Below are 19,886 nucleotides of genomic sequence, written 5' to 3'. Positions count from 1 at the left end.
ATTTATTAACGGAGAATTTCAGAAAAGTCAGGACCGAACACTGCAGAGCATATAACATATCTATCAGACTAGGCTGCCAGCCTAGTGCAAGTATTTGAATGTTAGAATCGAACACTGCAGATCTTATGTTATATCAAGAAACAAAGAACACACAAGCAAGGGTGCCAGCCTAATGCTAGTATATGAATGTTAGAATAGAACACTGCATAACTTATGATATTTCAAGTAATTAAGAATATGGATATGTTCAAATTTTCGTAGGTATTCTCCCGTCAACTTTTATCCGATTGCGACATATCTGAATACGAATTAACAGGTTATTTATAATGACTTATGGCAACTCTACGGTTACTAGAAGCGGAGAAGAATATGTACTCGTTAAGAACACCTAACATTAGGAATATGTTTTAAAATTGTCATATAAGCAAAAGGTTTGTTCAAGTTCAATCCACCATCTTTAAATGTCCTGTACAAAGTCAGGAATATGGTATTTGTTATCCGAAAGTTTATTTCTATGTTTTCCTCTTATAGTTAATGTAGATGTGTTTCCCTCGGTTTATAGTTTGTAACCTAGATTTTTTTGTATCTTAAGTGATTTATAACTTTTAAACATCGGTATACTACTTCATTATGATGGGGTTTGTATTATCAGGGTTTATAGAACAGCTTTGAAGACATGTACAAAATCACTGTTTGCTGTCATTTGTCACCGATTATTAAGATGATGTAATTACATTCTTAACGTTATAGAAATATTTTATGTAGACTTAGTTTTAGTAAACCGACGTTAATAATATTATATGAAAAATAAAGCATCACAGTAACTATATATGCATGGGCCACTAAACTCGTTACTATCTGAGTAAACTTACAATTAGTTGAATACAATCCGTGACAACTGTCCACGAAGAGGCAAATCATGAAGATTAATACTAGATTTGGCTCTATGATAAAATACATTCTGAAAAAAAACGTATGACGAATAATAATAGTACATGTGTTTGACTATCAGTGTCATGACGCATACCGGTATTTACTAAAGGCGTTTCCAGCATTTAGGTTTTTTTTTACCTTGGTTACACACAAAATTGTCTGAACTTACAAAAAAAGACATTTAGCATTTATCGAATAGTAAGAATAACAAAATGTATAATACAAATTATGTAAAAATGTTTGTTGAAACTATATATCATTTTAAAGTTAAAATATTTTAACTTTAATAAAACTAGGAATGGTCATTTAATGTTGAAGGTGCATGTCAAATTGTTATATTTCTACCTTAAAGATAACATCAGTGTATCACAAACTCTGTCTGACCTAACAAAAAAAATGTCAGACAAAATATCATTTAATCAGACAGAAATTTTAAGATATTGTGATTGATTACATATTAAAAAGGTTCAAATTTCTTTTCCGGTCAGAGAAACCATAAAACAGTTTGGCACAGACTGTTATATTCAAAGTAGTTGTCACATAAATCAGAAAACTAATTCGGATCGTTTCTGTAGAATTTTCTTCTTGAGATTTTAATATGTAAAAGACGTTGTACCTTCAAAGTCAAAATCATAGAAAGCGGACCCACCAATAAAAGACCGAAACCAAAACAATTATTTTACCTGAATCTGTGAATCAGTATGATTTGTCTGAAATCAGTCGCAATTTCGCTAACACTTTTGTACTAACATAAAACGGTACAAATTTCACAGGGTGCTCATTTCTACCGCTATCGTACTACATCTTCTTTTTTTATATACACAGTATTACTTTTGAATGAATTCTTCATATCTAAATCAGCTAGTTTCAAAAACAATTATCATTGGGATACCGAGTGCATGGAGGCTAAGTATTGATTTTTTTGTATTATATCATCCTCGAGGATAAACAATCAGAGACACAAGCTGTTATGTTGGCAGTTTTAAAAAGAAATGGTGCACATTTTAAAAAAACAAATTATAATCATGTTTACGAAAATCTATATAACCATTGCACTATACAATGAATAATAATAGAGCTCATCTCATTTTGTAAGTAACCTATAGTTGTTTGGATCCCGGTGTTTAACTCTGCCAAGATACTGCAGGGCGAATACAGCAATTTTTAAAGGGAGGGGGGTCCCAACCATGGATAAAGGTGGGGGAGAGTTCCAACCATAGTATGTCCACATTCAAATGATCATCAGAAACAATGAGAAAAGAAGAGGGCCAACCCCCGGAATCCTCCCTCTGGATCCGCCAGTGAACTGCATCCCCTTATTCCTAAATTGATATGTTTGATTGAACGCATTTAAAATAGAATTGTTTCATCTGTTAAGATCTGTTAATACTGTTGATTTTATAGAATTATATATAATATTATTACGTCATGTCGACTTCCTGTATAGCGTGTTTACTAAATTAAGATACTACCTTTTTTGCTAGTTAACGCATTCAAGAACATGAAGTCCATCTGTTTCCTCCATTTTGTTGAATCAATAATTTAAATGAATGTTACACATATTTGAAATATTCAACAGCATTATTAGAGCGAGGAAACGCTACTTAGTATTTGTGCATATATGATGAGTTAAAAATAGATCCATATTGATTGGGGTTTAAAAATAGCATTATTAATATATTTTAGAAAATATCTGAAAAGTCTAATTTCCATGTCCCACACTTTACCAGCAATTATTTTTTTATTCAGGCATTAACAAGAGTATATATTGCACCAACTGCAACCAATTAAACATTCTTTTCAATATTTCTTCTAATAAAATATTATAATTTAAATGGTCAACCCCCCAAAACTCAAGTTGCCCCCTGTTATTTTCTGAAAATTAAATCATTCAAAGAATATCTAAATTAAGATAACAGCCTTCCGATTTTCACAAATCTGATAGATTATATAAAATTCTTCTCCATTACTGATCTGGTTTTGTTATAACTAAAGCATGTAAGAATTTTTTGCATTTTGAAGGGTCTTTTAAATGTTGTCCCAGGGGTTATTTCCCTCCTGTTCTCGCTTAGTTCTTTCCACCTATTGACATGTTTGAAAGACCAAAAATTTATTTCTTGTAATGCAATGTGAAGAGCATCATTTTCTGAATGTATGATGTTTAGGTGCACAGCAACATGAGCAACCAGTTTAAAAAATCTGAACTCCCCAAAGATCAGAATTCGGAGAAAAATAATTTTGTTGTTCTCTCCGGTTACAGCCTTTTTTGTAACTTCTGAGAATATTTCATTGCCAGCACTATACCAGTGCATGTGTCTTTATAGTATCTTATCAAATTGACATGTAGATGGAAGTAAACTTATACACAGTTCGAGAAAATGAACAAAAAGTACTGCGTAATTCCTTTCTGTTACGTACTGTCATGTTACCTGATTGAAAGTAACAGCATAAATATATTTATTAAAGTTATTGGTCACATGACGTTGTAACGGTCAAGTAATTGTTTACTATAAACACGTGTGTGTGTTTATATCTAGCACATGGTGTGTGTTTACGTTCAATTTGATTGGATGGCATATGCCTGTAGTGCCGGTTTTACGGGTATATGCCCTCATGATTTTCGTGAAAAGCATGATTAAGCATTACTTAAGGGGTTAGTTTGAGAAAATAAAGTTATTCGAAGTTTGCCTATAGTTCAAAGTAGCAGCATTCGTTATTATGTTTACCCACCCACCCACCCTTTTATGAGATAGTTATTGTTAATTGGAGTATATGCATCATATATTGCATTATATTAATATGAATTTTTCCTCTTTTGTAGATAGTTTTTGATTGTGTAACTGTATATTACTGTGCTAATGTATGATTGGATTGGTAGTGTGCCTGAATTATAGTGAAGGACTTTATAGTTTGAGAATTATATTGAATGTAAAGTTAATATTAAAGGCTGCTACAGCTGTAGGCACACTTATCCTATATATGTGTTGTTTTATTTATTAAATAATTTATATTCGTTTGAGCTGGCGAATTAGAATATAACCATAATTAGTAACAGGAAGGATGTTCAAGACAATTTCACTGATGAATCAAAAAGTTAACCTACTATATGCCAACTATTTCATTTAACATAAGTTATCATCACCATATTAAATAAATTTCAAAATAATATACAGTATATTGAATGAAAAAATATGTATTTTGCTTTTGATTACAGCACCGAACTCCGAGGAATTTCAAAAAGCCCATTTTAGTCAAATGGCAGGTAAAAAGCTCAAACATCTAAAACCAATGGATAGCAACTGTCATATTCCTGATAAGGTACATGTAGAGGCAATTTCTAATGTAGACAAAAATAAAATTACAAAAATACTGTTATCTGAAGAAAAATTTAAAGAGAAAAGTTCTTATAATGGGAGATTAAACCTGGTTTCATAGCTAGATAAACCACTCACTTGTTTGCCATTTCATTGTATCGACATTGATGTGTGAATCATGAAAAAATAGTCACAATAGATAAAAATGTCAATTAGGATTCCAGTCGTCAACATTGTGTTACGATTGATTACGATCTTATATCGTAATCAATAATAATAAAATGAAATAAACACATAAAGGCATTTAGACAAAGTACAGCAGCAAAAATAAAAGACAAGAACACAAAAATATACCATAGCACTAGAACACAATAACGGGATGTATAAAAGAGGAACGAAAGATACCAGAGGGACAATCAAACTCATGAAACGAAAATAAACTGACAACGCCATTGCTAAAAATGAAAAAGACAAATCAACAAACAATGGTACACATGACACAACATAGAAAATTAAAGAATAAGCAACACGAACCCTAGACACATCAAATGGACATCACAATAAATAGTCTAAACCGTAAAAATAATTATTAATGCACTAATAAAAGAACTCCTCAACACTTAATTGAGATTAAAACCAATGTGAGTACTTATCTATACGTAAGTAACGTTATATATACGATCTATAATACCGTCATCGATGATAATAGCACTAATTTTGATCATCATAGTCTATATCATCATTTGAAACTAAATCGTGTTATATTGAATATCGGCCTTTTGTTGATAAATAATTATAAATGTGAAAAAAGAAGAATATTTCATTTATGTATTGTTTAGAGAATCGTTCTACTGGCGTACTTAATTGTAATCCTGGTACCTTTGATAACTATTTACACCACTCTGTCGATGCCACTGCGGGTAGACGTTTCGTCCCCGAGGGTATCACCAGTCCAGTAGTCAACATTTTGGTGTTGACATGAATATTAATAATGTGGTCAATTGTATAAATTTCCTATATACAAAACCTTGAAATTTTCGAAAAAACTAAGGATTTTCTTATCCCAGGCAAACATCGAATATTGATATGTGGTATCTGAATAAATAAAGGTAACAGTAGTATACCGATGTTCAGATGTCATAATTCGATTGAGAGAAAAATAAATCTGGGTTACATACTAAAAAGTAAAATCACAAAAATACTGAACTCAGAGGAAAATCAATTAGGAAAGTCCATTATCACATGGCAAAATCAAATAACAAAACGCATCAAAAACGAATGGACCAGAACTGTCATATTCCTGACTTGGTACAGGCATTTTCAAATGTAGAAAATGGTGGATTAAACCTGGTTCTATAGCGCTAACCCTCTCACTTTAATAACAGTCTCATCAAATTCCGTTATATTTACATGATGCGTTAAATAAACAGTCACAATTAATAAAATAGTCAAAATATGGGTACATCAGTCATCATCGTATAACAATTTTAAAAGGGGAACAATTTAACCGAACACAAAAACATCTTCTATCTACGAACACATTAATTGATTTGAGTGTCTGACGTCAGAAAATTTTATACGTCACATAAATTTGTCGTTCAAAGTGCATACAAACAGTTTAAAATTTTCATAGGCAATGTAAGCATACAGGGTTAAAAAATCAAAAGTATGTAAGAATAAATTACAGAAATAGACCGATATTCAAACTAGTTCAAAAAATATAGGTAGAATTTATGAGAATCCAAAAATAGTTAATACCACTACGCGATTGAATGATTTTGACGTTTTTGGTTCAACGTATAAAACCGTGGGAAAACAACTATAAGGGTAATAAAACGAAACATCAGAAACACTGAAGTACAACAAAAACCAAACGGCAATGCAACACACACAGAAACAAACTATAAGATAATAAAATGTCATTTCCTGACTTTGTACAGGACATTTTAAGGAGGTATGGGTTGAACCTGGTTTTGTGGCTAGCCAAACCTCACGTTTTTATGGCAATGTTAAATTTATGCAAGTAAAATGACAGCATTACATGTCAGGAATACAGTACAAATAAATTCAAAATCTTCCAGGACAGCGAAATACAAAAATAATTAATACAATTGTACATTTCGACATGACGTATTTGGCACAACTTTTTGGAATTTTGGGGTCCTCAATGCTCTTCAACTTTGTATTTGTTTGGCTTTTTAATTGTTTTGATCTGAGCGTCACTGATGAGTCTTATGTAGACGAAACGCGCGTCTGGCGTACTAAATTATAATCCTGGTACCTTTGATAACTAATTATAACCATAGTATAGCAACAAACACATAAAACAACCAAGGACAGCACACAAACACAGCACAACAAAACGAGATGTCCGTTTCGCATGAATGACATTTCATAATGAAACTGTTGTGTTTTGTGTTTTATTGTTTGTCTTTTTCGTTTTTTATACATCGCGTTGTCAGTTTATCTTCGACTTATTATTTTGAATGTTTATTTGGTATCTCTTTAAAGTACTTTTATCAAATTACAGATTAAAAAAACTAATCCAGCCAGGTACTTTCGTATTGAGGTTTAGTGTTAGTGCTGACTTCTGTGCTGTTGATACCCCTGAAGAATGCAATGTTTACCAACAGTGGCAGCAATGCACTGTTTGTAAATGGTCATCAATTAGATATACATGGCTTGTGAAGCCATCCGCTCCTTTTCCTATAATATTGAGTTAAAACACTTCAAAGGTTAAATGCAAAATTTATAAAGTTGTAATGTTGAAATCTTACATTAAACTGGTCAACACAATCGCTGTAGAATACAAAAACGTAAGATTTTAATGAACTTATAAAGGCCAACGATGACCATCAAATGTTCAAATCCTAGTCTCGTGATAAACTGTTATTTATATTTACATTTCATACTTTGTATATATTCACGTCGCACGATTGAGACTAAAAAGATTTCAAAACAAAGAATAATTCGAGTATACAACCATAAAGACATAACAAGAACGTTTTTGATTTTAACAAACGCAACTATGTATTACTGGTAAATTATTAAACCAGGGATATCGTTACCATAAATTACTGAAAACCTTCCTTTACTAAATTTTTCCATAGATATACAGATTTGGTTTTGAAGTTTGGTTGTACCTGTCGAAAACTTATTTCAAACGGGATTGCACATCCTCCTTTGAACAGAAATGTTGTTAACCGTGCCCGGAAATTAAGAAATGATCCATGTAAACTTGTTGCTCCTTTAAATAAACTTATTCGTAAAGGCTACCTATTCAACACTGTAATAAGATCATCGAATATTGTTTTTATTGGTATAAATATTGGCTGTGTTATCAGTAGATTAAAAGCTAACTAAATATTACTAGTATGTTATATACATATACATTTTCATAGATCTACAATATGTCGATACCTGTAACTTGGCATTGCACAAGGTCATGTTTTCCCTGGCTGTTATGACCTCTTTACACTAAATCCATTGTATGTTGGATGTGTACGGATTGATTGCTTAGTCTTAGAGGCATGATATTATTAGTTGTGAATGGCTTTGAACTAGCTGTCATATAACTGCGAGTACTCTCAGATCTGTTCATTGTGTCTTTTTGTGTCGGGATGTATAAGTACCCGGCCACGTCCACTTTTATTTTTTGTCTATTTGATGAGTTAAGCCTATTTCAACTGATTTTTATAGTTCGTTCTTATGTTGTACTGTAATACCACTGTTCCAGGTTAGGGGATGGTTTGGATCCCGCTGACATGTTAAACCCCGCCACATTATTTATGTATGTGCCTGTCCCAAGTCAGGAGCTTGTAATTCAGTGGTTGTCGTTTGTTTATGTGTTACATATTTGTTTTTCGTTCATTTTTTACATAAATAAGGCCGTTAGTTTTCTTGTTTGAATTATTTTACATTGTCTTATCGGGGCCTTTTATAGCTGACTATATGCGGTATGGGCTTTGCTCATTACTGAAGGCCGTACGGTGACCTATAATTGTTAATGTTCGTGTCATTTTGGTCTTTTGTGGATAGTTGTCTCATTGGCAATCATACCACATCTTCTTTTTTATACAACAGTCTTACATCAAATTCGACCGTATGCATTTATACATTGTTGTATATGCTGTCTTAGGTAATGTTGTGTTTCTCAAACGTAAGTTAATGTAAGGTGTTTCGTAAATTGTATAATGTGGTTTCTCTAATTCTATGGAAATTTATCCCTTTTCGAACCCATTGTATAAAAAATTTAATCAACGTGTGGTTGCTGGTGATCTCAAAAGATCATTGGATGATTTTAATGGTCATGACCTGTTTAGCTAACTGGATGAATCAAAATATGATAACAGGTGTTTATGAAATTGACAACTTCGTGCAATGTGAAAGGCACTCGAAGGGGATTTTCGGTTAACAAAAAAAAGAAATGTTTTTTTAATCATTAGAGAAACAGATTCTTACATAGTTACTCGTGGATTATCAATGTAAGAATCTAGATTTATCTTAGTCGGTTTATTTTTGTGACCATGTGGTCTATTTTTATTCAATCTCTGTTGTTATCACTATTTGATGTCATATTGTTATATTTATAAATCTGAATGTTTCTGATAGTATCACACGTGGAACATGATCTGCTGACCGTTACAAAGCATCTAAGATTATCCTTGATTTTGATTTTGATTTTTTTTTAAATGTGTTTTTTTTTAGTTTTTTGGTCCGTTTTTGTGTTTGCCACGACAAGTTCAGTTTGTTTTTGACAACTACTTCATAACTTCGAGGAGGCGTTGATATTTATCGCCTTATGTGTTTATTACTTAATTGGAGGAGCAGAAGGTTGTTTATAAGCTGTAGCGGCTTCGTAGCTTGGAGGAGGCGCTAATGGATCTCCTGCAATAGAAAAAAAAAGGTATCTCAGATGTGCTATTACGTTTAACAAGTTTTTGTATTGCCAATATATTTAATAGTTGAAAATTATTGAAAACGTTTGTAACTTTCAACGTAGACAAAGATAACCTCTTTATGCGTAATCAAGAAAATATTGTTTTCGAGGACAAGTGCATTTTTTATTTTTAATATGCAAAGGTAACAATTGAAATTATAAATAAGTATATGCGTTGATGAACTCTTTAAACTGTTTCAACTTTTAGGAATTTTGGTCCTCAATGCTCTTCAACTTCGTACTTTATTTGGCCTTTTTAACTTTTTGTATTCGATGAGTCTTTTGTAGACGAAACACGCGTCTGGCGTATATACAAAATAGTCATGGTATCTATGATGAGTTTAACATATACTGTGATTTGAACAGAAGCAATCAAATTATGTTGTAGTTGTGCAAAAGACAACAAATGTATAATATATGATAAAGTAGTAAATGATAATAAATACCTTGTAATGAATGGTAATTTGGTGGCGGTTCGGTAGTCTCAAGTATTGATGACGACACGCTATTTGGTTCCGACTCCTGTGGTATTGAATCCATTTCTGTCGTTTCTGACGAATGATTTTGAGGACTCTCACCTCTCACTCTTAACACGAGTGTTGCACAACATCCCGCCCATGCAGAACAACATTCCCCGCAGGGCTTGAGTATATCGTCACAGTCACATGATGAGAAAGTATCTCTACAGTTACAATCACCAAAACATTTACATCTAACACAATATGATAATGATTCACCAATACATGAAAGTACGGCACTAGGTCCATTGTCCGACTTAAAACAGCCGAACATACTACACGCACACCCAATGAATATCACAACAGCAACTACAGTTAAAATAATACTGGAAAGTGTTACAACTGGGTCTTCTAAAATTATAAGTAAGATATAAAGTTGGTCAATGTTTAATTTTATTTCAATATCAATAATATTTAAACCAGATTGACTTTCATTGCAGCATTATTTGACCTTTTATGGCCATTGTTATATCATAGTGTGTTCCTCTGTGTTTAATACTTTAACGTTGTGTTTCTGTTGAGTCGTTTGTTTCCTCTTATATTTTAGTTTGAATTCGAATCACTATAAGACGTGGCTCCGTACTTTTCTATTCCAAATTCATGCATTTAGTTTTGATGTTATAAAATTGGAATGGAAATGGGTTATATTTATTATCCTCATCGGATTTAGTCTAATGCCTAGTTCATTTATGTGTGTGTTACATTTAAATGTTGTGTCGTTGTTCTCCTCTTGTACTTAATGCGTTTTCCTCGGTTTTAGTTTGTAAATCGGATTTGGGTTTTTTTCTATCGAATTATGAGTTTCGAATTGCGGTTTACTACTGTTGCCTTTTTAAAAAATATATTATAATATTAAATATTATATTTTATAGTTAGATCTGTGTACTTTGATGTTCTCCTTATCGCAGAATACAGAAGTGTAAATAAACAAATGAATAATAAAATAACAGGTTTATTTCATACCTATTGATTATTCTATAATTGAATCTCTGATTCAAAAAAGATATCAATTCAACAAAACCAGTTACTTTAATTGCATAGGTATGTGGGTTGCTTTTGGAAGTTTTTTCGTCTGGTATTTCAAAACTTTGTAATTTAGTTATTTCAATAAAGGTCATTATTCGGTTATCAAGGTACCAGGCTATTGTTTAATTCGCCAGACGCGAGTCTTGTCTACATAAGACCCATCAGTGAAGCTAAGATCAAAATAGTTATAAAGCCAAGCAAGTACAAAGTTTAATTTGAAAAGCATTGAGGATCCAAAATTCCAAAACGTTGTGCCAAATACAGCTAAGGAAATATATGCCGGGGATAGGAAACCCCTTATTAATGACATTAAGTATTTATATCCCATTTTTTACATGTTATTCATGCAAATATTTTATCAATATTACCTTCTAATCGAGAGGCTGTCACTTTAATATTGAGGTAGGTCTTTTGAGTGGGCTCTGTATATCCATTTGGTAAAATAATGAACATTTTTAACTTGTATGCCTGTTTTACACAAGTTTTCTCTATAAATCGGTCAGCACTATCATATGACTACAAAGAATAAAAGAAAGGTTAATAAATAGAAATGAAACATGGCTTTTAAATTACAATCAAAGCAACTTTCAATCTGATGAATCTATCATGATTCTAGCTGATTTGGGGACGCTGCACCAGGATAATGATAAAATATAAAACTATAAGACACTTTCAACTGACTTTAAGTACTTTGATATCTATGGGTAGAATCATAATCAGACGGGCTAACAGATAATATATTAAATAAATCTGGAAAAAAAGTAAAATCCACCAAAAAATGAACTCCGAGGAAAATTCAATCGGAGAGTCCGGTTCCTTTTTAGCGAAATTGTGTTAACGTTTTTTGAGTTTGTTTTTATTTGTTTTTATAAGAGATTTATTTATATGGTATCATTTCATTTGATAGAAATTGTTTGTTAAAAAATCAGCAGTTTTGTACTTCATTTCTGACACGTTGAATAGCGATTTTCTACTGTTGCCTTCATACGGAACATCAATGATTATAAAATGACACCATCACGGATTGACGAAAAAAGAGAAAAATCCAGGTTAAGCAATAACTTATCAGATTCGGAAGAGTAATGTATCATGTTTCCCTAGTAAAATCTGACCTATTCGATACATATTACTCATAATCATCTTTCCTTTTAAAATCTGGCTTATTCGATACATATTACTCATAATTATCATGTTTCCCTAGTAAAATCTGGCCTATTCGATACATTTTACTCTAATCAACATGTCTGTCAACTCATACAGGGTTGATAGTTCATAATCTATTGGAATATTATAGTCAGTAGCGAAATTAAACAATTACTTTGTTTTGGTTGGTTTATGTCACTTCTTACACCCATTCTTGGTAATTCTCTTAGGGTTATCGTAAAAAGCTTATAGGAGATAAATTTATTCCTACTATATCATGGCATACCTGCACTGTAAGTATTAACTCAAATCCGAGTTTTGAGCAAATATATAAAATTTCGACCTCATTTTACTCAAAAAGTAACACATGAAGGTATATATCTTTATTATATATTTGTTTTAATCAGGCAAAAAATAGCCTACATGCAAATTGTAAGCAAAATTTTAATATGGGATCCAAACTGTACTGTATGCCCTTATACCATCGAACATTAGCATAACCCCCAACGCAATTCAGCGGAGCTATCAGAAAATGGCGTCACATTTTCAGCATCATCACACAGTATGAAAAAAAAACACGCTTCAGAGCGGATCATCTCAGTATGACGGTTGCATCGGACTCCCGTCGCGGTTTAGAATCCTTGTAAACGAATATGTTATCACTCAAAGTATGCACTTACCCATTTTGATTTACTTCCTGTTTTGTTCTGTATGTGTAGCTCCACATTTCCAAAAGTAGACGGCAGATTAAATAGTAATGACTCAAAACATACTTCATACGATCTTTGATTATTGTACTCTCCTCCAGTAAAACTAAAATCGCAAAGTTTAGGAGAGGTTTGTCCATTCCATGACAAGTTATAAAATTTACTCTCTGTTAGTCGTCTTGCCTCCTCATCACAATTATATGACGTAAACTTTACTAAAACAGAATAGAATATTTGAACATGACTTAAATATGTAGATTTAAAAAGACTGTCACTTAACTATTTGTGTATTTCTATATGCTGTGTACATCTGATTTTGTTTTTCTATTAAAAAGAAACTGAGAGCGAAGAGTACACATTTCACATAGTTTGAGAATATTTCAAGCCAAAAATTACGTGTAGACCGATTCCTCTTTATGGGCATTTTGAAATTATATACAAAAAACAACAAAAAAGCAACGAAAAATTAAGACTTTCGTTGTCATACACCACCAACAAATGATTAAACGTAGATATTTCATTTAAAGGCAAACTGAAATACAATGCAAATTGAAAAAAACAATTTACAAATTAAATCAAATGCCAAACATTTCTTTCCTGATGATATATATATATATGGTTCGAATCCCGGCGAGGATAGAAACAAAAATTTGCGAAAGCAAATTTTACAGATCTAACATTGTTGGGTTGGTGTTTAGACTAGTTGTATATACATTATGTGCACAGCCATGTATCACCATCATTGATGGCGATCCGATGGATACATCTGTTGTAGGGTTGTCACTGACTCAGACGTACTTATGAATATGATTATTTTCTGTGACTGTATCTTACATTAATTTGTAGGATCCGTTACTATAGATAATTTAGCTGATCTGTAACAATAACATCTTCATGCCTCATATATCATGTACTGTAGTACGCTGCTAGATTAAAACTGACGTGGAAAGGTAACACATGCCCACCGAAGCTCTTTTTTTGAGAGCCTAGGTGGTCGTGTGATCTAGCGGGACGGCTGCAGTGCAGGCGATTTGGTGTCACGATATCACAGTAGCATGGGTTCGAATCCCGGCGAGGGAAGAACCAAAAATTTGCTAAAGCAAATTTTACAGATCTAACATTGTTGGGTTGATGTTTAGACGAGTTGTATATATATATATATATATATCAGACGTACTTATGAATATAATTATTTTCTGTGACTGTATCTTACATTAATTTGTAGGATCCTTTACTATAGATAATTTAGCTGATCTGTAACAATAACATCTTCATGCCTTATATATCATGTACTGTAGTACGCCGCTAGATTAAAACTGACGTGGAAAGGTAACACATGGCCAGCGAAAGCTCTTTTTTTGAGAGCCCAGGTGGTCGTGTGGTCTAGCGGGACGGCTGCAGTGCAGGCGATTTGGTGTCACGATATCACAGTAGCATGGGTTCGAATCCCGGCGAGGGAAGAACCAAAAATTTGCGAAAGCAAATTTACAGATCTAACATTGTTGGGTTGATGTTTAGACGAGTTGTATATACATTATGTACACAGCCATGTATCACCATCATTGATGGCGATCCGATGGATACATCTGTTGTAGGGTTGTCACTGACTCAGACGTACTTATGAATATAATTATTTTCTGTGACTGTATCTTACATTAATTTGTAGGATCCTTTACTATAGATAATTTAGCTGATCTGTAACAATAACATCTTCATGCCTTATATATCATGTACTGTAGTACGCCGCTAGATTAAAACTGACGTGGAAAGGTAACACATGGCCAGCGAAAGCTCTTTTTTTGAGAGCCCAGGTGGTCGTGTGGTCTAGCGGGACGGCTGCAGTGCAGGCGATTTGGTGTCACGATATCACAGTAGCATGGGTTCGAATCCCGGCGAGGGAAGAACCAAAAATTTGCGAAAGCAAATTTACAGATCTAACATTGTTGGGTTGATGTTTAGACGAGTTGTATATACATTATGTACACAGCCATGTATCACCATCATTGATGGCGATCCGATGGATACATCTGTTGTAGGGTTGTCACTGACTCAGACGTACTTATGAATATAATTATTTTCTGTGACTGTATCTTACATTAATTTGTAGGATCCTTTACTATAGATAATTTAGCTGATCTGTAACAATAACATCTTCATGCCTTATATATCATGTACTGTAGTACGCCGCTAGATTAAAACTGACGTGGAAAGGTAACACATGGCCAGCGAAAGCTCTTTTTTTGAGAGCCCATGTGGTCGTGTGGTCTAGCGGGACGGCTGCAGTGCAGGCGATTTGGTGTCACGATATCACAGTAGCATGGGTTCGAATCCCGGCGAGGGAAGAACCAAAAATTTGCGAAAGCAAATTTACAGATCTAACATTGTTGGGTTGATGTTTAGACGAGTTGTATATACATTATGTACACAGCCATGTATCACCATCATTGATGGCGATCCGATGGATACATCTGTTGTAGGGTTGTCACTGACTCAGACGTACTTATGAATATAATTATTTTCTGTGACTGTATCTTACATTAATTTGTAGGATCCTTTACTATAGATAATTTAGCTGATCTGTAACAATAACATCTTCATGCCTTATATATCATGTACTGTAGTACGCCGCTAGATTAAAACTGACGTGGAAAGGTAACACATGGCCAGCGAAAGCTCTTTTTTTGAGAGCCCAGGTGGTCGTGTGGTCTAGCGGGACGGCTGCAGTGCAGGCGATTTGGTGTCACGATATCACAGTAGCATGGGTTCGAATCCCGGCGAGGGAAGAACCAAAAATTTGCGAAAGCAAATTTACAGATCTAACATTGTTGGGTTGATGTTTAGACGAGTTGTATATATATATATATATATATATAATGTTGATTACAGACAACTTCTGTATGTGTTCATTTGACACTACTATTGTCTACACTATACACAAAGAAAAATCCAAATTGGATAAATCAACAACTATGAATTTAAGGATGTACTTGGGTGGGGTTTTAAAAATTGTGTCAAATGTTTAGACTCGTTGGTGTTTTTTTTACTGTACATGGTAAAATATTTTGCTCTATATCACCTATCTAATATTCTTTCAAAAAACATTTGATAACTCATAAAAGATCAATTAAACAATAACTCGTAAATATTCCTTAAAACAATTAAAGTTTCTCTTCTGAAAAAAATAGAAGCTTAAAACAGATATTTAATATGTATGTCTAGCATTCTACGAGTTTCCCAAATTTACATCATAAATATACTTACAATCAACTGAATATATGCCATAACAACTGTTAATATTAAGACTAAACAAGAACACGAAGATAATAGTGTTCTCTCTAGTGACCTTCATTCTAAAAAAAAAATAAACGCAGATTATTCCACGTGGGTCAACCTCAATGTAAATAACAACTCATGTGTAAAAGTGTGAATTTCTTGTCTTGACTGCGTCTTAGCAATTTTAAAACACGAATTAAAATGTATATAAAACTCATTATTAACAAAAGTAATATGACAATATACCGTATATGTAACCTGAAGAAAGGTGACGCTAGGAACTTTTACAATCATTCAAAAAGGTGTTAATATGACATTAATGACTGTAGACTATAGATTTGAGCAATTTACAATTTAATCCGAGGGCAATTAAAAGTGCAAAATATAATGCATATTTTTTTATTCTCAATAAACCATCATTATGATAAGGCATAGAGAAATACTTTATATGTACAACATTTACAATATATACCACATTTTATTAATACTATTAGCACAATACATGTTACAAAAAATAACAGGGGTGGCTTCAGACTAGATTAAGCTGGGAGTACACACAGATTTATTTTTAATTTTGAAAAATTGTAGAGTTGAATAAGCTCTACTTTCTTTTTGGTTGAAATTAATAATTTATACCTTAAAGTATTTCGTTTGGTGTAACTATATTTTTGTATGCATTTTCCCTCTCCTGTTCAAATTGAACATTCCAAAATAAAGTGAAATTAATCCCTGAGTTCATTATGTTTGCACAGAGTACAGTTTCTATTTTGTCCGCTGGTGTCGAGTTCATTGTGTTTGCACAGAGTGCAGTTTCTATTTTGTCCGGTAGTGTCTACCAGCTTCAATACGTAATTTATGATTCGTCGTTCTTAATCTGCAAAACTCTACAAGATTGTTGTTGTCTAAAATATCTAAATTTGCTTCCGAAATAAAATCTTTAAATACTTTGTAATTTACAGGTTTTGGTAATTTTTCTAACAATAAGTGCCAATTCTGTTCAAATTGATATGTTAGGTTTCTACTAACTGTCAGACGCAGCCAATTCAAATTAATGAACGTTCCAAATATATGTTAAGACACATCCGCAATTCATAATATTTTTTATGCTATCTAACCATAAACACTTATCTCCATTCACATATGACAATTAGAAACATAAGTTTAATTAGTACACTCAACAACAAAAGAATCAGTTATCGATATTTTACTAAGTTAAGTTGGAAGACAATAATTCGAATAAGATTGGAAATAATATATTTACTTTTCGTTCAATATTTTACCCATAAACAAACATTAGTTTTCTCGTTTGAATTGTTTTACATTTGTCATTTTTTTTGTGTAGCTGATTATACGGTATTGGCTTTTCTCATTGTTGAAAACCGTTTGGGGTCCTATATGTAATTTCTGGGTCATTTGGTCTCATGTGGAAAGTTGTCTTATTGATAATTTTTAACGTAAAACATTATTATTGTCAGTGCGGCAACACAAACAACGACAATAATACCATATATATATAATAATTTAGATATTGATTATTAATACAGGCTATTTGTTACATGTACTGTTAGAAACAATCCCAACTTAACTGGTTTTTAAAAGTATTTCTAATATGTTACCCTTTGTTGATTTATAAATAAGTATTGACGTAAAAATTCGTGAAATGTATACATTGTATTGTTTTCTTGATTTAATTTGTAATTTTATTCTTACTTATTTAAGAAAGCGAAGTCCTTATATTTTGCACAGAATATTTCCTTTGTTTTAAATCATTCCTTAGAATCAATCACTTGAGCAAATATCACAAATATTGCAAATACGATAAACTTATTAGAGCATAGTAACGGGTCCATTTTGTACATATATTATGACCTTAATGTCGATATTGATTGGGATTTAAAAACAGGTTTATTTATAACTATTCAACTATTTATTAAAATTATATCCAACATACATAGTTCATGAGTTCTTAAATAATAGAAAAAAGTTTATTTTCAATACACACTTATCATTAAATTTTTACCGACTTACAAATGGTAAATTTTTTTAGAAAGTGCCCTTTTCTTTAGAACCGACGAGTTTAAATCGGATTCAACTTACATGACAGATAAACAGTCATCCGACTCAGTCTCATGTATACCAATTACAGTTGAAAACGTAACACGATCTAACGGTTAATTCATTTCACATTGAAAGCTTTAAATAAACACCGTGGGATGTTTGTGTGTATTAGATAGCGAATGATTAACCTGTTCGTCGTTTATAAAGTACGAGCGTTAGCATGTAAAATCAAATATCACGTAAGTTCAATCAAATTAAATTAAAAAGTTTTCGTTCTTTTGTTAAGGATTATGTACCCTTCTGTTGATTCAATGCTAAACATATGGGAATTTTATAGACAATCCACAGCCTTTATCCTTGTACGGTCATATTTGGCAATTTGATGACTGATAGATGTAGGATTATTGCATACAGTGCTAGCATTGATTTCCTTAAAACAAGTTTATTGATGTAGTTATTGTTTAAAAGAAATAAAAAGATGGACCAAATCCAGTACACCATTAAGGGTGTCCTCGACTTAAGGTTCATCATAACAAACGAACAAATATGGCTGTATTTACATGCCAAAAAATTGCTCTGAGTACAGACTTACCTGTGAAATTGGAAAAGTTTTAACGCCTGACATCCACTAGATATAAAATAGTTAAATGCATTTTGTGTTTCAGAAAGATAAAATCTCTTTAAGATTTTGATGGGCATTTTTTTCCTTCATGCAAAAGGTGCGCAAATCAACTAAGTTGTGGTATAACTATGAAGTGCTCCCTTAGGTAAAAAAACCGGTTTGTATTGTTTTGATTGTCCTTATCTGACATGGACACCAGGTAACTTCATAACTTCAGTTGAGTTAAAGAGTTTATCTGAGTCAGTGAGTGAACAGTATCAAAGTAATTCAGATGTTTGTTTATTTTTACACCTTCTGCAGAAAGGAAAAAAAATGCCCATCAAAAACCAAGAAATATTTTATCTTTCTTAAACACAAAATGCAATTAACTTTTACATATCTAGTGAATGCTAGGCATTTAAACTTTCAAAACAGCACAGGTAAGTCTGTACACTGAGTATTTTGATGTTAAAATACGGCCATATTTTTCCATTTGTTATGATGAACCTTAAGTGACTCTTCGCGAGGTATTTTGGAATTCACAGGTTGGTTCGAACTTTTTGTAAAAAATAAACACTAGCACATCATAGAAAAAAAAGTGAGTAATCTGTGTTTCAAATTTTAAAACAAAAATCTCTGAATTAAAGGCTGTGAATTTTCTTTTAAAATCTTGGTTTATTTGCAACAAAGTACTCTTTTTCTGTTAAATGCAGTAAATAGCAATGCTTTGCATCAAGTTTCCCCCCCCCTGTATGTACAAAATGGCCCGTCTGATTTATTTATAATATTTGCAGTTTTGATACAATTTATGTTTGAAAAATTCGTACAAAAATGGCTACAGAAGTGGTCATAAACCTTAAAATTATTTTTTTGTTGTTTAAGATATCAAAGGTAACAGGATTATAACTTAGTACGCCAGACGCGCGTTTCGTCTATACAAGACTCATCAGTGACGCTCATATCAATATATGTATAAAGCGAAACAAGTACAAAGTTGCAATATAATTATAAAGCCAAACAAGTACAAAGTTGCAATATATTTATAAAGCCAAACAAGTACAAAGTTGAAAAGCATTGAGGATCCAAAATTCCAAAAAGTTGTGCCAAAAGCAGCTAAGGTAATCTATGCCTGGGATAAGAAAATCCTTAAAATAACATGTACGATACCAATTTTCCTCCAACTGTAAAACTAACACATTTTATTTTAATTTATTCCTCATTTCAAAATTTCAAATTTTATTTTCAGTCATTTTCAATCATATTTTCACAAGTTGTTCAATGTGTTTCGGGACAGTTGTAACTCATTTTATAGATTTAAAAGTAATTGGCGGTAAAAAGAAGATTTAGTTGTAAATATTCATCCGTAATTACTTT

The 19,886-nt window shown here is 32.4% G+C and overlaps 1 protein-coding gene across 2 annotated transcripts; it reads right to left on the bottom strand.

Annotated features, from left to right (window-relative positions):
* Nucleotides 1-7,674: 7,674 nt before the first annotated feature.
* Nucleotides 7,675-18,073, bottom strand: LOC134714783 (uncharacterized). 2 transcript variants are annotated; one of them, XM_063576345.1, is made up of 6 exons: nt 17,951-18,073; nt 15,842-15,930; nt 12,554-12,795; nt 11,099-11,246; nt 9,633-10,055; nt 7,675-9,134 (listed from the first exon to the last, which is right to left on the bottom strand). In XM_063576345.1, the coding sequence occupies exons 2-6, from the start codon at nt 15,927-15,929 to the stop codon at nt 9,058-9,060; spliced, it is 978 nt and encodes a 325-aa protein (XP_063432415.1). In that variant the 5' UTR covers nt 15,930; nt 17,951-18,073; the 3' UTR covers nt 7,675-9,057. The 2 variants fall into 2 exon arrangements, with proteins under 2 accessions (XP_063432415.1, XP_063432414.1); XM_063576344.1 differs by lacking the exon at nt 17,951-18,073 and adding an exon at nt 17,564-17,701 and having other exon boundaries at nt 7,676-9,134.
* Between the last annotated feature and the right edge of the window lie 1,813 nt (nt 18,074-19,886).

This window comes from Mytilus trossulus, chromosome 4 (assembly GCF_036588685.1).
Source record: "Mytilus trossulus isolate FHL-02 chromosome 4, PNRI_Mtr1.1.1.hap1, whole genome shotgun sequence".
NCBI lineage: Eukaryota > Metazoa > Mollusca > Bivalvia > Mytilida > Mytilidae > Mytilus > Mytilus trossulus.
Note: the sequence above shows the minus strand (reverse complement) of the source record. Positions and strands in the feature narration are given on the sequence as shown.